Source organism: Lithobates pipiens, unplaced genomic scaffold, assembly GCF_037356315.1.
Source record: "Lithobates pipiens isolate NorthernLeopardFrog02 unplaced genomic scaffold, aLitPip1_a1.2 Scaffold_16, whole genome shotgun sequence".
NCBI classification, from domain to species: Eukaryota; Metazoa; Chordata; class Amphibia; order Anura; family Ranidae; genus Lithobates; species Lithobates pipiens.
The window spans coordinates 619,045,334-619,070,923 of record NW_027507748.1 but is presented as its reverse complement, the minus strand read 5'-3'; the positions used below and the strand labels follow the sequence as shown (position 1 = coordinate 619,070,923).

General features: G+C 45.2%; 1 protein-coding gene across 1 annotated transcript in view; it reads right to left on the bottom strand.

The window, feature by feature from the left end:
* Positions 1-7,960: 7,960 nt before the first annotated feature.
* Positions 7,961-25,590, bottom strand: part of ALOX5AP (arachidonate 5-lipoxygenase activating protein) — a 29,218-nt gene continuing 11,588 nt past the window's right edge. Inside the window, exons 2-5 of the mRNA XM_077484089.1 lie at positions 19,077-19,176; positions 16,886-16,956; positions 12,225-12,306; positions 7,961-8,497 (exon numbers count right to left, since the gene is read on the bottom strand). Coding sequence (XP_077340215.1) covers positions 8,335-8,497; positions 12,225-12,306; positions 16,886-16,956; positions 19,077-19,176 — 416 coding nt within the window. The 3' untranslated portion in view covers positions 7,961-8,334. The remainder of the gene's footprint in view (positions 8,498-12,224; positions 12,307-16,885; positions 16,957-19,076; positions 19,177-25,590) is intronic.

Here is a 25,590-nt window from a genome sequence, read left to right as displayed (position 1 = left end):
TGCAGAAAATCCAATAGTGTGTACGGAGGTTCCCCCAGGCAACACTTGTCTCTGCCCCCCCCCCCCCCCCCCCCCCCGCCCACTTACCAACACACCTTCCTCCCACCTTTAGAGAATACAGAACAAAGTATTCATGGTATTCTTTTTAATAAAACAAGAAATGCGGCATAATGTAAAAACAAATCTCAGAGGCATTTCCAACATATTTCTACATTTTATTTATTTGTATTGAGTCAAAACAACATAAAGAAGGACCGTCAACTCTGACAATTAGTAGTCCTGAATTTGTTTTTGTCAGAAGGGAAGTTTAGGTATCAGTGACTGCTTGATAGCCCACAGAATTTGTGTTAGTGAATGCAAGAATAACCACCAGAATTGGAGCCAGTAACCATAATAATAATAACCACCATCATTGGTGTTAGTAACCACAATAACAACTCCCATGATCGGTGTCAGTGACCGCTGTAAAACCACCCACATTGGTGATCACTGGCAGTGCTATTTTTATACTCATTCATTGGTGGTCAGTGGCAATACTGTTGACCCCATCCCTGCATTCATTGTCAGTGGCAGTGCTGTTAACCCTCACCTCACCCCACCCAACATTGGCGGTCAGTGGCAGGGTTATTTAACCCTACTCAGTTTTAATTCACCAGATCGCCTGCTCCTATGCCACTGGTGACATTGGGCTGGGACTATATTTCTACTGCCATGCAGATCACTTCACCTGACAGTACTGCTTTAATTTCAGTGCCATTTATAGGAATTCCAAGTGTGCCCACACCCAGCATCTTGCCACCACTCTGCAAAGTGCCCAACACCTGGCAGGCCCCACAGGGAAAGGGCCATGTGTTGGGTACCAGGGGTCTGTGGGTAGAGTTGGCTAACCATAGCCAGCTGTTTGAGGGGAAAAATGTAATTTCCACTTTTCTTCTGGCATTAGTTCCCCCAAGATAAGCAAATTGCTGCTTTCTACTCCTTATGCCACAGTTATTAGCAGGTACACACTGATATATAATGGAAACAGCATTCTTATGAGTTATTGTTCCTACACATAGAAGTCTATGGCCCACCTGATGAAGCTGCTTGTCTGGGGCCCATTTCAGCACAGGATATAGAGACTGGAGACACTGTTCTATCCTATACATTATATACATTATATAGCCTTCCCTGCCATACACAGCCCTTCATGGCACCCACAACACCCATACCCTGTACATTCTTCACTCCTTTGCCACAAAGATGGAATCTCCCATAAACTTGAATCTGCCTTCCCCCCTCCCTGGATGTCTACACACTTCAATGAGATTTGTGGGCAACACACAGCTTGGCAGCCCCAGAATGTTGTCACTTCCAGCCCTGGCTCTGTCTACAGCTGGATAGCTAGATGGTACAGAGCCTCTTGACATGTCTAATCTGGCCAGTGCTGGGATATCAGTGTGCATACTGTGTAGTCATTAACCCTTCCTACTAAGATACAACCAGTGTGCAGTACAGGGCTAGCGCCGGAAGGTGACAGTGCTCAGTACCGCAATTCTCCCACACAAAGATAGGCCTACTTTTACCCTATATTTATTATAATGCCTCATTATATGCAATATTATTAAAGGCATTGTACATTTTCAAATGTTTTTGCTGTATTAACTAGGCATTAGTGTAGTTATATTCCCTATGTGCCTTACCTTGTAATGATGGGCTCACATTATGTAGCTTCAGGTTGCAGTGTCATGGCTGATCAATTTTCCTATGTCCAGTGGCGTAGCTAGGGGGTGGCTTTTGGGGACATAGCCCCGAATCTGGGGCCCTATAGCCTGAGTCTCTGCAGGGGTCCCCAAGGGGAGGGGAGGCTCTCTGGGGACCCTGATTTAAGGGGGAGGCTCTCTAGGAACCCTGATGCAAGGGAGAGGCTCTTTGGGGACCCTGATTTTAAAGTGGTTGTAAACCCTTACAAACCACTTTGACCTACAGGTAAGCCTAGATTAAGGCTTACCTGTAGGTCCAAGCAATATCTCCTAAACCTATATGGTTTAGGAGATATTTGCCCGAAAACAGGCACCGCTGTCTATGGCGCATGCGCCGTAGACAGCGGCGCGCAGGCACACTGAACGCGGCAGTTCTAAAAATGGAGCTGCCGCATTTGTCGACTCCCGTGCGCATGCGTGGGAGTGACGTCATCGCGGCTTCGCCGAATGACAGCGGCGGAGCTGCGAGACGCCACCAGCAAGATGGATGCGGCGGACTACAGGGGACAGCGCGACTTCGCTGGCTCCTGTGTCAGGTAAGTGACACATAATGGGCTACTATGCGATGCATAGTAGTCCATTATGCTTTACCTTTGCAGGGAAAAAAAGAGGAAGTAAACTCATCAGGGTTTACTTCCTCTTTAAGGGGGGCTCTCTGGGGACCCTGATTTAAGCAGGAGGCTCTCTGGGAACCCTGGTGTAAGTGGGGGGCTTTCTGGGGACCCTGATTTAAGGGGGGCTCTCTGGGGACCCTGATGTAAGGGGGGCTCTCTGGGGCCCTGGTGTACGGGGGGGATCTCTGGGGACCCTGATGTAAGGGGGGCTCTCTGGGGCCCTGGTGTACGGGGGGGATCTCTGGGGACCCTGATGTACGGGGGGGCTCTCTGGGGATATATACATACACACTCACGTATATTACTGTATATACATGTGTATACACACCCAAGTGTCTGACTTTCTTTACTACGCTGCTATGGGCTCTAGCCCCAGATCTTTTGTAGACCTAGCAACACCCCTGCCAATGTCCATACATGAATCCACCTAGCTTGCTTTTTTCTCTAAAGTATCAAGCAACTTTTTGTTGTGGGTCACAATCCATACCTCACCATTTCCTCTGAGTTGCATCGCATCACAATTCTGGGAGTGCTAATGTGATGAAAGACTGCATGGGGAGCTCTCTGTTAAAGTGATTGTAAACCCACTTAAATAAAAAAATAAAAAAACTGCAAGACAAAGGCATAATGAGCTAGTATGCATATGCACCTTAGATCGAAGCCCCTGCAGTGGTCCCGGCACACTTCTCTGCACGGCGACAAGTTCTCCAAAATTATTTCCAGGTATCGCGGGCTCAGGCGATGTGATTGGCCGCAGCCGCGATGACGTCACTCCCACGCATGCTATAGGACTATAGGATGTGCATACAGGAAAACAAATGACACCGTTGTAAATGGTGAAAGGTTTGGGACTTTGAGTGAGATGTGCAAGTACGCACATTTCCATCCCTGTGTATATATAGAAAGGAAGACCTTTGGGACTTTGTGTGAGGTAAGTATACGTGGCCAAAGGATCAGTCAATTTTTTTGCAAAAACATTTATTATGAAGATGTTGACAAAGTATCATAGTATATGCCCAGGTGAATGGGCTGAACAATATCATGATATTGTTCAGTCCATTCACCTGGGCATATATTATGATACTGTGTTAACATCTTCAGAATAAACGTTTTTGGAAAAAATTGACAAATTTCTTGGCCGCGTATGCTCACCTCACACAAAGTCCCAAAACTTTTCCTTTCTACAAGAGTCGGTCAGGAGTTCATTGCTTAGATCTGGTATTTGAACCCCCCCCCCCCCCCCCCTTCCCAGGGATCAGAACATAGCAAAGAGCCTTAAGCTCAGAGAAATCACTTTAGGTAGCCCTTGGGGGAAATGTTTTTGGATAATCCTAAACTGAGTCATGTAGTGTGACCAAGCAATGCCCACTATGCAGACGTTGATTCACATGAAATCCATGTTACATAGGCAAAATATTTGTTAGCTGCTTTGCAATGTTCGCTGTATCAACACAACTAATGCTTGCTTCTGTTGCCATCCTGTGGCCATTTTTAGGAAAATATCCACATTTTCTCCATGATTTACAATAGGTCAAAATAACATTAGTCAAATCACAAAATCCAGTAATAACTAGTCTATAGTAATAGCAGATCACCTGTATCTGTATTTTGTATTGGGATACGCCATTTGGCTTACAATCTACATTGGTGTAATGATCTCTTATGGGTTTTTTTTTTGGCCTTTGCATCTGGAGACAGCTATGACACAATAGACATGTCTGTTCCACAAACAATATACAGTACGTATATTTAGTATCTAACTAAAATTAGACCAGCTATGCCCATATCTAACAAGACTGTATCAAGCTTTAGGTGATTTCCTAATTTCACATGGATTAGATTGCAAATGCAATATTTTTTACTTTTTGCTATAATAAATATCCCAAAAAATATATTAAAAAAACATTTTTTTTCCTCAGTTTAGGCCAATACGTATTCTTCTACATATTTTTGGTAAAAAAAAATCGCAATTAGCGAATATTGATTTGTTCGCGATAAAGTTATAGCGTTTACAAAATAGGGGATAGTTTTATAGCATTTTTATTATTATTTTTTTTTTTTACTAGTAATGGCAGCGATCAGTGATTTTTATTGTGACTGCGACATGATGGCAGACACATAGGACATTTTTGACACATTTTTGGGACCATTGCCATTTATACAGCAATCAATGCTATTTAAATGCATTGATTCCTGTGTAAATGAAACTGGCAGTGAAGGAGTTAACCACTAGGGGGCAGTGTAGTGTTATGTATGACGTTATGTGTTTTTTTTTATTGTAGGGGGCGTGGCCTGGCATGTGACATCACTGATTCGTCTCTTCCCTTTTATACGGAAGAACATCGGTGACGGCCACACAGGGAAGCACGGGGAGAGGTTTGTTTACACAGACCTCTCCTCGTTCTTTAGCTCTGTGACTCGATCGTGGGACACCAGCGGCGATCGTGCCACCGGCGGCGCGCTCCTGACCTACGGCTGGGCACTTAAAAATCAACGTACCGGTACATCGGCGTGAGGTGGTCCTTAACCACTTCCCACCCGGCCAATGCACATATACGGCCGGGTGGGAGCCGTCTACTCCTGATAGGACGTTCAGGAACGTCCATCAGAAGTAGCGGGATCGCGCGCGCGCGTGCCCGCGCAGCGGCGCGATCCCGATGCGCCCGTGTCACCCGGACACGGCGCATCTCAGATCGGCAGGAGGGCTCTGTGATTGGCCCTCCTGATCACATGACGGCCGTGTCCAATCACGGCCGTCATGTGATGTAAACAAACAGCCGGTTGCTAGGCAATCGGCTCCTCCTCTCCTCACACAGAAGTCATCGCTGAGGAGAGGAGAGCGGATAGCTGCAGCCGGCTGATGATCAGTGAGTATGAGCTGTTTTTTACAGCTTTTTACTCACTGATCATCAGTCTAGTGTACACACAAATCACCACACAGTAAACACACCACACAGTATAAACACAATGTCCCCACACATGTCCCCAAAACATACATGTCCCCAAATAATAAAAACACATGTCCCTAATAAAAAAAACACATGTCCCCCACATATGTCCCACTAAAATCACATGTCCCAATGATTATCTGCACACATATGTACGTGATCACCTGCACACATATGTACATGATCATTTGCGTACATATGTCCGTGATCACACAAACCAATTATTATACACTTAACGGATTTTTTTTTACCAAAAACATGTAGCAGAATACATTTTGGCTTAAATTTATGACAAAATTTGAATTTATTGGATTTCTTTTAAAATAGAAAAAAGAAAATATTGTTTTTTTTTCCAAATTTCCGCTTTTTTGCGCTTATATCGCAAAAAATAAAAAACGGAGTCGTGAATAAATACCACCAAAATAAAGCTCTATTTGTGCAAACAAAATGATAAAAATTTCATTTGGGTACAGTGTAGCATGACTGCGCAATTGTCACTGAAAGCGCTAGAGCGCTGAAAGCTGAAAATTGGGCTGGGAAGGAAGGGGGCGAAAGTGCCCTGTATTGAAGTGGTTAAGTCTTTAAAAGGACAGGGTTCACTGTCCTGCACTTGAAAGGACAGGGATAGATTTGTTCATAACAAACAATAACAGCTATAATTGCATTTTATCATCCAGCATGGAAAACTTAAAATGTTAAAATGGTATAAAACCACCAGTCCCACGAAAATTACAACTCACCATCTGGTCACACACAGCAATTAGTCCATTCTGTACCCTGCACTCAGGTGACTCTGGCCCCCTAACTTAGTACTCCAGATCCCACTCAGGTCACTGACATGCAGCAGTGAGGGTGTACACTGGACAGAGATGTGCACTCTCTGATCTCCTTCACGGCAAGAGGAAGCTGTGAATTCATACTTACCTATGTGATGCAGGATCAGACCGATGCTGCAGCTGTCCCCTGCCGTCTCTGCACTGAGTACCGAGCCACCTAATATTTCCAATGGCTCAGTTTTTTCTCAGATCCCGAGAGGAGAGCTGCAGTCTGTCAGTCAGAGCCTCTCCTCTCTGCTCCTCCACGCTCATTGGAGCACTGAGCTGTGGAGGGGCAGGGAGCAGGCTTGCTGAGCCACTGAGACTGCCATCAATCATGGCAGCTGGTGGATCCAGACTTCGGAAGTCGGGATGGTGTGGGGCCTCGACTGATGACAGCGAGATGAGCGGACAGCGGACTTCAGACGGGTCACAGGACGAATTGCACTCCTGTGACCCAGAGGAGATGTCCAGCCTAAAAAGCTCAGGCTGGACTTCTCGTTTAACGGTTTAAATAAAATGTGGGATTTAATTCCTAATACTCCTACTTTTTGCAGGTTTTAAACATCAGCTTCTTTAATCTTGATAAGCAGAATAATAGTGATGAACTGGGCTGCATATCATCACTTCCTAAACTATAACCAGGCATGTACTGGCCATTGGGACTACAGGGAGTTTCCCGGTGGGCCGATGGCTCAGTGGGCCACTCTGATGCAAGGGGGCTGGTGATGGGACTCTCTGATGTAAGGGGCTGCTGATGGGACACTCTGATGTAAGGGGGTGCTGATGGGACACTCTGATGTAAGGGGGTGCTGATGGGACACTCTGATGTAAGGGGGTGCTGATGGGACACTCTGATGTAAGGGGGCTGGTAATGCGACACTCTGTTGTAAGTGGCTGGTGATGGGACACTCAAAATGTAAGTGGGCCGGTCTGGATGAAGTCCAGGGCCAAATTTCTGTCCCAGTCCAGCCCTGACTATAACCGATGTTCCTCATACTTTAGTAATCATTTGCATTATTTTATCTGTTATCTGTAGCACCACAATGTTCTTCTTTATACAGTATATAGCTAAGAGGAAGTGTGGCTGGTGAGGACCTCTTAAATCCCATAAACAGATGCATATTGAAGAGCAGTTGTTAGCACTTGCAAATAATAAAGTAGAAGCTGTACAGCTAAAGCTGGCCATATCTGGGCCAAAGACCAGAAGACTTTCAAACATTTGGTACTTCCCTTTCTCCCGAATCTGCTCCTGTATTGTCAACCTGTCACACACCACCACTGGCTACCAGTGGTGACTACAAGTAGCTGTTAACACAAATAACACAGGCATGGACCACTGTTGTCACCGTCAGGAACCCCCCCAAGAAATACTAGGCAGCCATCGCTGTAGACCAGTGGTCTCCAAACTTCGACCCTTTGCTTGCCTCTGTCTGGCCCTCGGGACACTTTTTTCCACTAACACTAACAAGGCGACTCCATTCATTCCACTGACACCAGGAGTGGGGAACCATTCCTCCCACTGACACCAGCAGTGGAGCATAATTTCTCCCACTGATCTGAACAATTAGGTACTATTCCTCCCAAGAAATACCAATAATGGGGCACTATTGCTTCTTCTACTGACTACAGACACTATGTCATTTTTTACTCCCACTGCCGCTGGGGCATTTTCTTCTTCCACTGGCCACTCTGCCCCCCCCTAAATTCTGAAGAACAGTAAACTGACCCTTCGTTTAGAAAGTTTGGAGACTCCCTGTTGTGGAAGCATGAGGACAAGAAGTGGTTGCAAAGAGACTGCACTTGATCTGTAACACTGAGAGGCAGAAAATGATGATACATTTAAGTGAAGACAGTATTTTATTTGAAAATATGGAGATTTATGATACAAATAGCTTTCTTAAACTAATGCAATTAATGTAAGGTCTACATTTACTTTAATAACAATATGAAACAATAGGATTTGTGTAGCAAGAACAAGGGAAAGGTGGTGGTTGTGACATCATCACATATTGCTTATACAAGAATAACAGTGGAGGAACAATGTAACGAGTGAGTTTATGTTTTGTACAAAATGAAAACAAAATTTTGAGACAAACCTAAATCGATAGCTTTTATTTGTGCAAAGGAAGAGACAAATATCCAAAACTTACAGAACATTAGCACACAGATTTGCATCGCTCATCAAAGTTTTAATACTGGAGCCATGATCCAATTATGGAATAAGCAGTAAAGGAGAGAAAGTGCTACTGATTGTTTTAATATACATTTCCATATCACTTCCAAACACCAAGACAAGGTAATGGTTAAGGATCCCCGCCACGGACATGGCAAACAGGAAGAATATGATTCGCTTTCCAAATATGTATCCGGGAGTGCTATAAAACAAACACAGCAAATTCATTTTGTAAAATAATTCACAGTACAAACCTGGCAATTTTCTTGAATCCCATTAGTTTTCATCCCCAGCAATCTACCTCCCACCGTTTCAATTGTTTCCCAGATTAGAAAAGCTAATTGGAGTAAAAAGTGATTGAAACTTTCTATTGACTAGGTTGTGATTGATTACCACATTAATGCAGCAGTTTGGCCAATAAAAACTAGGAAACACTTGAAACCATGTGTGTCAGATTGTTGTGTTTGAGGCTAAATTTAAACCTATGTGTTACATTAAAGCGGTATTAATCCCAAAACCAAAAATGTAATATATTGCAGCTTACCAATAGCTGTAGTGGCTGCATTTGTTTTGTTTTTTGTTTTTTTGTTTTTTTAGGCATTTCCTCCCTCTGTTTTCACCTGGTGATCTGGCCAGTAACACACCTCCTGTATTAGAGTGCCTCTACTCTGGATGAAGGCACACAGGGGTACCTTTGGACAGCAGTATTGATAATCTGGGGGGAGGGGAGTGTTAAGCTGGCCATATGAAGAGTGAAATTCACCCGGTGTTCTGCCAAAAACTGTCCCCCATCAGATAGTGTCCGCCCTGTACTGCCCCGTACAAAGGACAAGGAGACTCCGGAAATCTCCGAAGGTAAACGGCGCCTGCGCGCTGAGTCCTGGTTCAAGCCCCACCATCCAAGTGGACATACGGTAGCAATTAGTAACAGGGCCCCTCCTGGGCTCACTTTGCTTGCCATACTTTGGGCACGGCCTTGCTTTGCTCGGCAATTATTTATTCTAACTCTATGTCCACTTGGATGGTGGGGCTTGAACCTGGACTCAATGCGCAGGCGCCGTTCATCTTCGGAGACTTTCAGCGTCTCCTTGTCTTCCATACTGAGCCAGTGCAGTACAGGGTGGACACTATCCAACGGGGGACAGTATTCGACACAACACTGGTTCAGCAGGAACCAGATCCACGTGTGGCCACTGTGGTTGAACAGAAGTCAACTTCTTTCAAAATTGTTTGTCATTTTTTGTTTATAGCGCAAAAAATAAAAAATGCAGAGGTGATCAACTACCACCAAAAGAAATCTCTATTTGTGGGGAAAAAGGGACATCAATTTTATTTGCGTACAGCGCTGCACAACTGCACAATTGTCAGTTAAAGCAATGCAGTGCTGTATCACAAAAAATGGCCTGATCATGAAGGGGGGTAAAATCTTCCTGGGCTGAAGGAGATAAGCCAGAAGAGTGAATGTTGCTATGTGTCTGGCTGCTGCTACACTGATGGAAAAGTACCTGGGACCACTCAGCGGTGAGCGCTACATACTGTACATACTACCCATCTTCACATACTTTGCACTTCTTTCCTGAACATTCTATCTGCCGTCACACCCTCTGCACCCCTTTCCTGCATATACTAACCACCAATACATGCTCATCACTCCTCCCCTGCATATACTACCCACTTTCATTCCCTCAGCACTCATTTCTTACACATGCCATCATACACTCCACACTCCTTTCCTGCACATACGGTCATACACACTGCACCTCTTTGCTGCACATACCACCATATACCTTCCATAATTAAATGAACGTCCCTCAGATAAAGTACATTTTACAATATCTTGCTGAATTGTGTACCTGAAAATGTATTTGAAATGTTGGTAACTCTGCATTTCCCCAATGTAATGAGTTATCACAGAATGTAAGACAGCTAAAGCCTCAGTCACGTGGGTCCTGTGGCCCATACTGAGCAAATGAGCACTTTGTTTATGCATTTGGAGCTGCATGCAGGCAGCCTATGGTTCTCTATGGGGATTCAGCAGCTGTATAGGCACAGCCGCTTTCCCTAATGTGGGCATGCAGGGTTGGGTAATAGGGTTGCCACCCTTTCTTCAAGTGAAACCCGAACACTTTAGTGGCGCACATAGCAATTTATTTATTTTTTTAATAGTATAAACAAAATAAATATATATATATGTATTTTTTTGCTATTAAATAACATTTTAAATTTTTAATCATATGAAGTTAATAACAAGAGTCCCCTTTTACATCAGAGTCTACAGAGTTCCCTTTTACATCTGAACTCGCAGAGTTCCCTTTTCACTGTAAGGGAGGACTCTGCAGACTCTGGTGTAAGGGAGAACTCTGGGGACTCTAACATAAGGGATGCACTGGAAACCTTGATTTAAGGGGGAACAGTGAGAACTCTGATGTACGGAGAGGACTGTGATGTAAGGGGGAACACTGTGGCCTCTGGTGTAAAGCAGAACTCAGATGTAAGGGTTGCTCTGAGAACCCTGATTTACCTTAGTGTACTCACTAGGAGACAGGAGAGTGAAGGGGGGAGACTTCAAATCACAGATGGGGATGGATGGTGAGCTCACTCACCCCTTGGCAGTCAGTACCTCTCATTCAGATGTATCTGAGGCTGCTGGACTTCAAATTCGTGGCCCCCACGTTATTTTCTGAGGCAGAGCACCAAGTATTGGAGTGTGGGCAGACACAGAGGGGTGGGGATGGAGAGGAAGAGATGCAGATCGAGCCCTCTCTCCTCTCCCGTCTGTATGTGGGGGTGATCGTTAGTGCTGGCTTTGGGCAGTGTGAAAGAAAGTGTAAAGGACCATATACACTATCAGACTTTTTGAAACAAACATGCAAATAAGCTGTTTTAAGGCAACACCCAACCGTGTGTACGCTCCATCGGACAAACTTTTTTTCGGTTTTCATTGGACTTTTGTTGGTTGTGCAAACAGACAAACTTTCCGGCAACAAAAGTCCGATGGAGCAAAGTCTGATCGTGTGTGTGCAGAAAACCATAGGACTTTTGTACAAAGTAAAAAAAAAAAAATGCTCAGAACCAATGCAAAAGATCAGACAACAATACAGAAGTTGACCAAAGGTGGCGGTAAGGAGCAGAAAAAAACACGTGATTTGGTGAAAGTTAGGTGAAAAAGTCCTGCCGTGTGTATGCAATATAGGTTCACGGCCAATGCCCTTTGTACAAAAATCCATGGGAAAGTTTATAGAAAGTCCCATCATGTGTATGAGGCTTTACAGGCACTCTCAGCTTAGACAACTGCAGTCAGCAACCCTGCTAGGAAGCCATAGTCCAGTCTAAATCATGTGTCTGGGTTTCAAGCAGTCTGAAACCCAGACGCATGATTCCAAACTGTCTGGGTGAATCTTGAACAGGTGGCAACCCTATTGGGTGAGCACCCTTAAGCACGCATTGGGGGTTATTTACTAAAGGAAAATCCACTTTGCACTGCAAGTGCACTTGGAAGTAAAGTCACTGTAGATACGAGGGGACATGCAAGGAATATAAAAAACAGCATTTTAGCTTGCACATGATTGGATGATAAAATCAACAGAGCTTCCAATCATTTCAGATCTACCCCTCAGATTTAGAGCGACTGCACCGCCAAGTGCACTTTCAGTTCAAAGTGGATTTGTCATTTGTAAATAACCCCCATTGTGCATTTGAGGCCACTCACCTGCCCTTATACGCCTGTCATATTAGGACATGCAGATGTGTCCATACAGCTGCTGCATCCCCATAGAGAAGCATGGGCTCCCTGCATGTAGCTCCAGACACATAACCAAGGCACTCATTCACTCTGTACTGGCACAGTGTCCATGCGAATGAGGCCCAGTACTGCATGTCCAGCACATTTTACCACAATTTAATATTATAGATTCAATGTCAGGTTTTACCTCTGTGTCTTCTCACCAAGGTAACCAACAAAGTACTTCTGACGGACAAATAAATACATAAGGCCAGCGAAAGTTGCAGGTGCTATAGAGAAAAAACACAAACAAAATGATTAATGTAGGAATATTCATTTTATCAACAACATTTTTGATCCCTTGCTGGATCGCTGGTTTGCAACTTTGACGTGTTAGTAAATCTGTATAACTACTTAGTGTATCCAGGTGAATTTTACCTCAATTTTCTTTTTTCTGGAAAAATTTAGCTTTCATTTGGTGGTAAACATTAATGGCTATCGCCTGATTTTTTTATTAACCAGTAGAGACCCGCGCTATAGCCAAATGACGGCTACAGCGCGGACCTCCTTTGCCGGGACTACGTCTATTGATGTCGTCTCGTGCACGAGCGGCCTGCGCACCCCCTGAGGGGCGCGCTCGGCGCGCTCTGTGATCAGCGAGTCTACGAGACTCGCCTGATCACGGATCCGAGCAAGGGGTCGATCCCGACCCCTTACCACGTGATCAGCTGTCAGCCAATGACAGCTGATCATGTGATACAAAGGAGCCGGTAATCGGCTATTTTTCCTCCTCGCGCTGAGAGCGCTAGGAGAAAAAAAAAGAGCCGATCACCGGCGGCCATGATCGGGACATCAGTCCCGATCACGGCCAGCTTACCAGTGCCCACCTGCCCACTGCCAGTCCCACCTCTGTAATAAAAAGGTGCCCCCCATCAGTGCCACCCATCAGTGCCCATAGTGCCACCCAGCAGTGCCCATAGTGCCACCCAGCAGTGCCACACATCAGTGCCCACAGTGCCACACATCAGTTCCACCCATCAGTGCCCACAATCTGCCTCAACAATGGTGCTGCACCCCAGTGCCACATATCCGTGCCCATCAGTGTCATCTACCAGTGCCCATCAGTGCCACCTATCAGAGCCACCTATCGGTGCCACCTATCAGTGCCCATCAGTCCCATCTATCAGTGGTACCTATTAGTGCCACCCATCTGTGCCACCCATCCATGCCATCTTATCTGTGCCCATCTTTGCCCATCAGTGCCGCCTTATCTGTGCCCATCAGTACTGCCTTATCTGTGCCTATCGGTGCCACTTTATCTGTGCCTATTAGTGCCGCCTTAACTATGCCTATCAGTGCCGACCAGTGCAGCCTATCAGTGCCCACCAGTGCCGCCTCATCAGTGCACTTCAATGAAGGAGAAAAATTACCTGTTTGCAAAGTTTTATAACAAACTATTAAACATGATTTTTTTTTTTTGCATTTTTTTTGTTTGTTTAGCAAAAAATAAAACTCCCAGCTGTAATTAAATACCACCAAAAGAAAGCTCTATTTGTGGGGAAAAAATGATAAAAATTTCATTTGGGTACAGTGTTGTATGCCCGCGCAATTGTCATTCAAAGTGGTCTGGGCAGGAGGGGGGTTTAAGTGCCCAGTAAGCAAGTGGTTAACTGGCCAAAAATAGTACAAAAAAAGTTTTTGAACTTTAGCTGTAAATTACTTGTCATTACCACCATTAGCACACTGACACCAAATATTAATTAAACTCAATATAATTCTTTTTTTTTATCCTACCCAAAACATACTAAAGCCCCATACACACTATCAGATTTTCTGCTGATTTTTTCCTTCATTTACCAAAATAATATGAGGACAAACCTTAGGGGGGACGTGGCTTGGCAATGGCCGTGAGCGAACGTGTGCAGTAAGAGCTCCGGACCTTCCTACCTCACCCAGCTACGGAAGACAGCATTCAGGGACGATTAGGGCGGTATGTGCCCTACCAAACGTCACAGGACCCGACCGTCTACTGGGGGCACCCACTCGAGGGATCCGCAACGGTCCATCCACCGCTATTTGCAGGATCCGGTGAGGACAAACCTTAGGAGTTTCAATTTGTATGCAATCAGGCAGGCCCTTGCACTACATGGTTTTGGTGAATCTGAAGACAAAAATCAGCAGAAAATCTGATAGTGTGTATGGGGCTTAACATGAACTGATACTGATATTAGAACGGACACACAAATGCTAATACTGACACGAATACAAACCTACAGCAAGGCCTTTTCTAGAAATGCCCCCCTTTTTTTTGTCTAGAGAGGAGAGGAGGATGCATTTGGGGACATTTTTCAAAACTAGAGAAGACAGAATCTGGGGCAGCTGTGCATGGCAACCAATCAGCTTCTAGCTTCAGCTTGTTCAGTTAAGCTTTGAAAATAAAAGGTAGAAGCTGATTGGTTGCCATGCTCAGCTGCTCCAGGTTCTGTCTTCTCCAGTTGTGATACATATATTTTTTTTTGCTGAATTCTTCTTAATGTGTATTTTCTTCCTCACAGTGGAGAGAAATACAGGCAATGAGACCAGGAGCTACTAATTTTCAGCACAACTACAGGTATACATAGAGTGCTTTTAAAAAGTATTCATAACCCTTCAAATTTTCCAATTTTTTTCATGTTACAACCAAAAACATAAATGTATTTTATTTGGATTTTATGTGATAGACCAACACAAAGTGGCACATAATTGTGAAGTGAAATAAAAATGATAAATGGTTTTCAAAATGTTTTACAAATAAATATGTGTAAAGTGTAGAACCCCCTTTCACTGCAATTACAGCTGCAAGTCTTTTTGGGGATGTCTCTACACATCTAGAGAGTGACATTTTCGCCCCATTTCTCTTTGCAAAATAGCTCAAGCTCTGTCAGATTGGATGGAGAGCATTGGTGAGCAGCAATGTTCAAGTCTTGCCACAGATTCTCAATCGGATTTAGGTCTGGACTTTGACTGGACCATTCTAACACATGAATGTGCTTTGATCTAAACCAGGGGTCTTCAAACTATGGCCCTCCAGTTGTTCAGGAGGAACTACAATTCCCCTCATGCCTAGTCATGGCTGTGAATGTCAGAGTTTTGGTAAACCTCTGCCCCAGTCTCAAGTCTTTTCCAGACTCCAACAGGTTTTCTTCTAAGCTTGCCCTGTATTTGGCTCCATCCATCTTCCCATCAATTCTGACCAGCTTCCCTGTCCTTGCTGAAGAAAAGAATTCCCACAACATGATGCTGCCACCACCATGTTTCACGGTGGGTATGATGTGTTCAGGGTGATGTGTAGTATTAGTTTTCCGCCACACATAGCATTTTGCTTTTAGACCAAAAAGTTCAATTTTGGTCTCATCTGACCTTCTTCCACATATTTGCTGTGTCCCCCACATGGCTTCTCCCAAACTGCAAACAGGTCTTCTTATGACTTTCTTTCAACAATGGCTTTCTTCTTGCCACTTTTCCATAAAGGCCAGATTTGTGGAGTGCACGACTAATAGTTGTCCTGTGGACAGATTCTCCCACCTGAGCTGTAGATCTCTGAAGCTCCTCCAGCGTTACCATGGGCTTCTTGGCTGCTTCTCTGATAAATGCTCTCCTTGCCCAGCCTGTCAGTTTAGGTAAACGGCCATGTCTTGGTAGGTTTGCAGTTGTGCCATACTATTTGCATTTTCAAATGATGGATTGAACAGTGCTCCATGAGATGTTCAAAGCTTGGAATATTTTTTTATAACCTAACCCTGCTTTAAACTTCTCCACAATTTATCCCTGACCTGTCTGGTGTGTCCCCTAGGCTTTATGATGCTATTTGTTCACTAAGGTTCTCTAACAAACCTCTGAGGGCTTCAAAGAACAGCTGTATTTATACTGAGATTAAATTACACACAGATGGATTTATCTACTAATTGAGTGACTTCTTAAGGCAATTGTTTCTACTGTACTTATTCTGAAATGGATATATTGTCAGAGCCTCAGAGGTCTCCTAAAGCCCCTGTTAGCATGCTGTTTATGCAGACATAAGTGCAACAACAATTCTCATATATTATACTGTGTGTAGTTCTGCCACTGGGTGCTTTTGTTTGTAATATTTGTATATTTTTATTGTAATGCTTGTGTTGTTGGAACTATATGGTTACAATTATAATGTAATTTCCCATCTCTTTGTCCTTGTTGTTTTCCAAAAAAAAAAAAAAAAGCAAGAAGCCATGTGACCAGCAATCATCTTGCCTGGTAATGCCGCATACACACAACCGGACTTTCCGTCAGAATAAACTCTGACGATCTTTCCGACGGAGTTCCAACCAAGCGGACTTGCCTACACACGATCACACCAAAGTCTGTTAGTTTTGAGCACGATGACGTACAACGAGACTAGAAAAGGAAGGTCAATAGCCAGTAGCCAATAGCTGCCCTTGCGTCGTATTTGGTCTGTTGGACTAGCATACAGGCGAATGGTTTTCCTGATAGGAATTGAGTCCGTCGAAAAGATTTAAAATATGTTCTATTTCTAGGTCCGTCAGACTTTTTGTAGCCCACACACGATCGGAATATCCAATGAAATGATTCCATCTGACCTTTTCTGCCGGAAAGTCCAGTCGTGTGTACACAGCATTAGAGTATTATCTGCTGCAGCTTTCCAACATTCCTTGGCAAGTCTCCCGGATGAACTTACATACATGCACACACCCACATGCAAACATTGAGTTTAAATAGTTGACCTTTCAGGTGACCTCAGATTGCATAACCAATGGCAGTTCCCATATTCCAATTGGCCCCTTTTAAAATTAACAATAATGTAGTCATAGTTATACTTAACGTGGTGTCATTTACCTTGGCTACACAATATTCCAGCGCACCAAAACACTGCGAGAAATGTGGGATACGCGTCAATACAGTTTTGGCTGAGGGAAAACAAAGAGACATTCAGTAATGATTAAAAATATTCATTATCAGTTCAGTAATTGGGATTTCAGGCTTATCATTACATGGGAGAAAAAATCCGAACCAATAAGATAAAAGCATAAGAGCAAATATATGGATCAAATGTAGATTATTTCTAAAAAAAATAGACAATTTCATTAACTTCATGATGCTATTTTAAATGAAAACTATAATTCATTAGAGTGCTATATAGAGAGCATACTGTATCTATAGACCAACAGGCTGCTTTAGAAGGTTTTCATCACCTGCAGAATAAACTGTTTAATTTAGGTATAAATTAATCAAAATCCCTGCAATCAGTTGTGTATTGTGGTTTTGTGCTGCCCAAGCAAGACTAAAATCGTGTGCCCCCAATCTAAATTTAACCCATCCCAGCCACTTTAAAATTGCGCATGCCTGTGCAAGGACAACAAACGAAATACATTTTACTATCCATAGGCAGCGCTTTAAAAGCATTTACAGATTACCGCTTTAGATTTACAGAGGAGATCTGGTGCTAGAATTACTGGCCACGATCTGGCACTCACGCGTGGGACAATCGCTGTTTGCATGCGTGTGGGACTAACACGCTTTTGCCTTTGTGTGCAATTACGGGAGGACGGGGCACTTAAATTTTTTTCCCCATTATTTTTTTTTATTTTTTTTTTACACAGTTGCTTTTATTTTATTTATTTTTTTATCAGTTTTATTGCTGTCACAAGGAATGTAAACATCCGTGTGACAGCAATAGTCATGTGAGAGGTACTCTTAATGGAGAAATCTTAACCAATTCAGCCCCAGAAGGATTTACCCCCTTCCTGACCAAGCCCTTTTTTTTTTATTCGGCACTGCTTCGCTTTAACTGACAATTGCGCGGTCGTGTGACATTGTAGAGCCACAAATAGAGCTTTCTTTTGGTGATATTTGATCACCTCTGCGGTTTTAATTTTTTGCACTATAAACAAAAAAAATAGCGACAATTTTGAAAAAAAATAATCTATATTTTTTTACTTTTTTGCTATAATAAATACCCCAAAAATATATATAAAAAAACAAATGTATTCCTCAGTTTAGGCCAATATGTATTCTTCTATATATTTTTGGTAAAAAAAAATCGTAATAAGCTGCAATTGATTGGTTTGCACAAAAGTTATCTCGTCTACAAAATAAGGGATAGATGTATGGCATTTTTATTTTTTTTTTATTTTTTTTTTATAATTGCGGCGATCTGCGATTTTTATTGTAACTGCAACATTGCAGTGAAAAGATCGGACACTTTTGACACTATATTGGGACCATAATGCACTGATTACTGTGTAAAAGTGACAAGGTAAATGTGTTCCCTTAGCGTGTCCTAACTGTAGGGGCGATGGGCTCACTAGAACATGACAGAGATCACTGCTCTCAATCACTGGGAGCAGTAGATTCCTGTCATGTTGCTAGGCAGAACAGGGAAAGGCCTTGTTTACATAGGCATCTCCCCGTTCTGCCTCTCCTTGCCATGATCATTGGCAACCGGCGGACATCGAGTCCACGAGACCCGCTGAGCCAGTCGGCAAGTGGTTAAAGACTGCAAATCCCTCCTCTGCACTAAAAGCATTCAAAACACCAAGATCTGTGTTTTTGAATGCTTTTGATCTTTAAAAATGGCACCGATGGTTTCTGAGTAATCCGAAAGTGATGTCATGTCATCGGTTTACAGTTACGAACAGCTGATTAAAGCTGATCCCGGTCTTGCTTGGCTGTCCGTCCAAGCCAGCGAGAGCCGCGGAAGGTGGCAAGAGGGGGGGAGTCTCCTCCCGCTGCTTGTAATAGCAATCAAGAGGCTAGTAAGCCCCTTCTAATGCTATTACAACAGAGCCGACCACTGGCTCTAAAAACGATACCGGGGTGATGAATGCAGCTCATGGAATACTTCCACTAAAATTGCCAGACTAATTTCCGTGCCCACAGATCTGGGATGGTTCCAAGTTTGACTCCCAGACAATGTAGTTTTAAATTATTAAATGATCCATCTTGAAATTGAAGTTTCATTGGGAATGTTTACAGTCATCGAGTCCAATGACAGAGGCCGAGGTTTTATAAAGTTTCACACACTTACTTTGCTGTGTAGACTTTCTCGAAGGCGGGTGAACCAGTTCTTTGGAAACTCTTGGAATGTTGATTTTTGGATTCGTTTTCAACTTTATATGCAAAGAATACTACAAAAGATATACAGGCATAAAAATACAGGTAGAAAGTGAGTATCCATCTATAAATAACAAACCACTGTTAAAATAACATTATCTACTTAAAGAATAGGTAAACCAAACATTTTATATTTCTGATATGTGCCTGCTGTACCATGTACTTGTATGAGAAAGTATCCTGTTCTTTTTTTTATTACTTCCTTTGTATGAAATCCCTGGTGTTCCTGCCAGTCCCTCTACTTTCCTATAAAAAGCTGACTACACTGAGCAGGAGAACAAACTTTGGTCAGTTCTCTAGCTATGCTGGGAACTCAGTCTGCTCTCATCCAATGATCAGACTTGTCCTTGCACATACCTCTGCACAGCCTTTCACTGGGAAGTTCAGTATGCTGCTGTGTCTTGTCCCCCAGCTCTTATGCAGCAAAGAAAAGAGACAATGTGATCACTTCTATAACATGACAAAAAATATATATATTTGTAATGTTTTTTTCTTATATCTATAAACAAATATTTTGCCTTTCATTTTATTTTAAACTAAATGGGTTGTTTTTTTTTTTTTTTAAGATGAGGGTATACAATCACTTTTAAGTGTAACTAAAGGCACAAATTTTTTTCATTTTGGATAGAGTAAGGCCGCGTACACACGCGCGGACTGTTCGCCCAACCTTGTTCGGCAAACAGTTTGTCAAACAGTCCGCTCAAAATTTGCATGAGCGGACTTGCCCACACACGAGCGGACTGTTTGACGAACAAGGTTGGGCAAACAGTTCGCTCAACTTTTGAAATGAACGGACTCGCCCACGTAAGGAGGAGGCAAATCCGCCCATTTCGAGCGCGTGTACAGGTAGGCGGGGCCCGCGAAGGAGACGTCGCGGGCTCCGCCGCCTGGAATGGGCTTAAAGGGGAACCCCAACGCCGAAAAAAATCGGCGTGGGGGTTCCCCCCAAGTCCACACCAGACCCTTGTCCGAGCACGCTACCCGGCCGGCCAGGAAAGGGGGGCGAGCGAGCGCGCCCCCCCTCCTGAGCCGTACCAGGCCGCGTGCCCTCAACATGGGGGGGTGCCTTGGGGAAGGGGGGGGCCGCGCGGCCCCCCCACCCCAAAGCACCTTGTCCCCATGTTGATGAGGACAAGGGCCTCTTCCCGACAACCCTGGCCGTTGGTTGTCGGGGTCTGCGGGCGGGGGGCTTATCGGAATCCGGGAGCCCCCTTTAAGAAGGGGGCCCCCGGATACCGGCCCCCCACCCTATGTGAATGAGTATGGGGTACAATGTACCCCTACCCATTCACCTGTGAAATAAAGTACAAATAAAAACACAACACAGGGGGAAAAAATATTTTATTGCACAGCCGGGGGTCTTCCGTCTTCGGGGGTCTTCTCGCCGGACTCCTCCGCTATGTGTGTGTAGCTCTTTTGCCAGCGGAGGAGTCCGGCTTTCTTCCTCCCCGCCGCCGGCCTCTTCTCCCGACTTCGGGGGTCTTGTCCCCCTCTTCGGTTCTTCTGCCGGGCCACCGCGCCTGGTCCGGTGGCCCGGTCTTCTGTCGCCGTCTTCCGTTCTTCTGTCGCCGCCTTCGGTTCTTCTGCCGGGCCACCGCGCCTTCTTGTAGCTCTTTTACAGGCGGTGGCCCGGTCTTCTGTCGCCGTCGCCGCCTTCCGTTCTTGTTCTTCTTCTTGTTCTTCTTGTTCTTCTCCAGGCGATGTTGACACGTCGCTCCCTCCGGCCGGAATGCCAGAGCCGCCCTGCGCTGTGACTTATATAGTGACAATGGGGCGGGGTCACATGGTATATGTCACATGGGTTGATGTCACATGGTGACCCCGCCCCCTTACGATGTCATAGTCCCCATGTGACATCAACCCATGTGACCAACCCATGTGACATATACCATGTGACCCCGCCCCATTGTCACTATATAAGTGACCGCACAGCGCGTCCCCGGCATTCCGGCCGGAGAGCTCGTCGAGTCAACATCGCCTGGAGAAGAACAAGAAGAACAAGAAGAAGAACAAGAACGGAAGGCGGCGACGGCGACAGAAGACCGGGCCACCGCCTGTAAAAGAGCTACAAGAAGGCGCGGTGGCCCGGCAGAAGAACCGAAGGCGGCGACAGAAGAACGGAAGACGGCGACAGAAGACCGGGCCACCGGACCAGGCGCGGTGGCCCGGCAGAAGAACCGAAGAGGGGGACAAGACCCCCGAAGTCGGGAGAAGAGGCCGGCGGCGGGGAGGAAGAAAGCCGGACTCCTCCGCTGGCAAAAGAGCTACACACACATAGCGGAGGAGTCCGGCGAGAAGACCCCCGAAGACGGAAGACCCCCGGCTGTGCAATAAAATATTTTTTCCCCCTGTGTTGTGTTTTTATTTGTACTTTATTTCACAGGTGAATGGGTAGGGGTACATTGTACCCCATACTCATTCACATAGGGTGGGGGGCCGGTATCCGGGGGCCCCCTTCTTAAAGGGGGCTCCCGGATTCCGATAAGCCCCCCGCCCGCAGACCCCGACAACCAACGGCCAGGGTTGTCGGGAAGAGGCCCTTGTCCTCATCAACATGGGGACAAGGTGCTTTGGGGTGGGGGGGCCGCGCGGCCCCCCCTTCCCCAAGGCACCCCCCATGTTGAGGGCACGCGGCCTGGTACGGCTCAGGAGGGGGGGCGCGCTCGCCCCCCTTTCCTGGCCGGCCGGGTAGCGTGCTCGGACAAGGGTCTGGTGTGGACTTGGGGGGAACCCCCACGCCGATTTTTTTCGGCGTTGGGGTTCCCCTTTAAGCCCATTCCAGGCGGCGGAGCCCGCGACGTCTCCTTCGCGGGCCCCGCCTACCTGTACACGCGCTCGAAATGGGCGGACTTTCCGAGCGGGAACAGTCCGCTCATTTCGAAAGTACAGCGGACAGGCCCACACACGGGCGGACTGTTCGCTCAAACACAGTTTCAGCGGACAGTTTTTCGGAATTTCCGAAAGACTTTGTCCGTCCAACTGTCCGCTGAAACTGTCCGCTGAAAGCCCACACACGAGCGGACTGTCCGCCCAAACACTGTTCAGCGGACAAGGTTGGGCGAACAGTCCGCCCGTGTGTACGCGGCCTCAGGGAAGGTTAAAACTCCTGTCTGATTGTTTTTTCCCGCCTTCTGTGTCTTATTGGGGAGATTTCCCCTCACTTCCTGTCACATAGCCAAAACAGGAAGTGAGAGGAAATCCTTCCAAAGTGAGGGAATCCTGGGGTGTCACCAGGGTCATCAGGACTAGTGTCCCCATTTGGAAGATTTCCCCTCTATTTCTGTTCTAGTGTCAACCGAAATTTGAGGATTTTCTTTTACTTTCACTTTTGATGATAATGGTAAACAGGAGTGGCTGAATCTCCCTAATGGGAGCAGAGACAGCAATAAAAAACTGACAGGTGTTCTAATCCCTCTCCACTCTGTCAAAAACACTTAGTCCTTGTATACACAGTCGGAGATTCCGATGGAATGTGTCCTATCGGACCGTTTTGTCGGATATTCCGACGAACCAACTTTTCCAACTTGCCGGCAAAATTTTCAGACAAAATGCTCCGATCATGTGTGGCCTACTCCGACGGACAAAGTGCCACGCATGCTCAGATCAAATTCCTAGACCAAAGCTATTGGCTACTAGCCTGAACATAGTCCCGTCGTAACGAAATAACGTCATCATGTTATGTACAATCGGATTTTCCGACAACTTTGTCCCACCGTGTGTATGCAACAGTTTCGGACAAAATCCGTCGGACAAAATCCAACGGATTTGGTTGTCAGAATGTCCGACCGTGTGTACAAGGGCTTAAAGTAGAACTGTAGGCAAAATTTTTATTTTTATTTTGGATATAGTAGGGGAAGGTTATAACCCTTGTCGGATTTTTTTTTTTTTGCCATCTGTGTCCCATTGTGGAGATTTCCCTTCACTTCCTGTCCCACAGCCAAACAGGAAGTGAGAGGAAATCACTGCAAATTAAGAGAATTCCTTGACCCCGAGGTCACCAGAACTAGTGTCTCCATTGGAAAATTTCTCCAGAAATTTTCTGGGTACTGGTACTGGGTTCTTTTAATTTCACTTTCAGTGATAATGGTAAACAGGAGAACTAGAGAGGATGAATCTCCCTAACAGAGGCAGAGACAGAAATAAAAACTGACAGGTATTCTAATCCCTATCCACTCCTTTTCTGCAGGCTGCCTAAAAGCCTCCCTTCCAGCCACCAATGTCTGAAATACTGTATATTGGGATGGCAACACGTAAAATTCAATAGAGCCTGTCAGGTAAGTACCTGTCTGAAATTTCATCTGCAATTTCTTTAAATTCTCATGTGTTACTTTGTCCTTTGGGATTCCTTTCTGAACAGCTCTACAGCAAATATTATCTATTCAGTTTTTGCAGACGTGTTTATTAAAATAAATCATTAAGGCCTCATTTTCACCTGTGATTGAATGGTGGTAAAACCCTGCAGTTGAGCTGTTTTTACCTCCCATTACTCCTACTTTTGCTGCACAGGTAGTGGCTGAAGGTGAAAATATGCAGTGGCTTTGTGACAGTGGTCAGAGTTCTATCCGCTGTCATGCTCGTTGGGTGGTACCACCTGCCAAGCACGACCCATTCAAGTGAGAAGCACGACCCATTCAAGTGAGGGGGCCGAGCTGCAAGCGCTCCGCAACCATGCACCACATGCCTGCTTGTGGTGCAGTTGTCTGGTAATTAGGGGGTTAAAACAGGTGGTGATGAGGCAATAAAACGACACTTGGCCACCTGTCTAATGCTGTCTGAAGAGCGATCCAAAAACAGATCACGCTTCAAACAGCAAAGCAAATGTAAACAAAAGCAAGTGTAAGTAAGCAAGTGTAAACAAAACGTTAAAGGGCATATTTATAATAATGAATGTGGCATTCAGTGATTCACTGCAGGTCGGTGCATGTTTTTAAATTACGGGGAATGATTAACTGATTAACAATCTGTGAATGTCTGTTGAATGTCACATTCACTGCTGTCACGTAAAAGAGTCTATAAGTGTTGTTTTAGGCTGGGTTTACACTAATGCAAGTTGGATTCCGCATCCAATTGGCATGACAGGAGATTGTGACTGGCTCTCAATGGAGACGGTTCACACATACCCATGGCAGCTGCGGAGCGAATTGGATAGGGGTCCTATGCGTCTTTGGCTCTGGTTCAGGTTCCGAATTCAGGCAAAAATTTGGGCCTGATTCGTTCCTGAAACAGAGAACAGGGACACACTGGACCACTGACATCAGCCTCAAAGAACTAATGTAAGTTACTGAATTTGACTTGGTAGCTACTTACGCAGCTAATCAGGCAGTTTATATGCGACCAAAGCACAGAGCGCAGCCCTGTCCCAGGGTAACATGTAGCTGCCTCTAAACACAGCAAGCTTGCTACACCTGGCCGCCCATATGAAGTCAGCTTTAGGCCTCATGCACATAGACGTTTTTACAGACGCTTTTTTGAGCATTTTTTACAGCTTAAAAACACCTCTCCATGTTAGCCTATGGCCTCATGCCCACCATGGCTTTTTTGAGCTGTAAATGGCATAGCCGTTTTTAAGCTGCAAAAATAACACAGGACCAGTGCGTTCTGAGGCTCCAGCACGAGAGCTGTAAAAACATCAGATGCCGGTAAAAGGTGTTAGGCTACATGCCCACGGACATTTAAAAAAATGAGCTGTAAAGCCAGTACAGATGCCAGGAAAAAAGCGGCATTAAAAACTCGATTTTATCTGCGTTTTGCATTGAATTCAATGCATGTTACTCTGCACTGGCTTTCAGACGCATTTCTCTGTCTCTATTCAAAATCAATAGTTCACTATGGGAGCCCATTGGTTTGAATAGAGGTCGCACCAGAAGTCGCATTAAGAGGATCCGAACTGCGATGCGACTTGTGTGCTCAGAATCTTGAAGGGGGAACCTAGCAAAAATGTAAAAAAAAATTTGCGTGAGGTCCTCCCCAAGACGATACCAGACCCTTCGGTCTGGTATGGATCTTAAGGGGAACCCCCCACACCAACAACAAAATCTATACCAGACCATTATCCGAGCACACAGCCCAACAGGTCAGGAAAGGGGGGCGAGCGAGCGCGGGCCCTCCTCCTGTACCATACCAATCCACACAACCAACGGCCAGGGTTGTCGGGGTCTGCGGGCAGGGGGCTTATCGGAATTTGGGCGCCCCCCTTTAATAAGGGGGCCCCCCAGATCCTGCCCCCCCCCACCCTATGTGAGTGAGTATGGGGTACATCGTGCCCCTACCCATTCACCTGGGGAAAAAAGTGTCAATAAAAAAACACACTACACAGGTAGAGGCCGGTGAGGATAAGTTCAGTGCTCGCAACCTTAGCTTAGCATCGTCCGCAAATACAGAGATTTATGAACAACATATTTATGATTTATGAACAAATTAAATAGAAT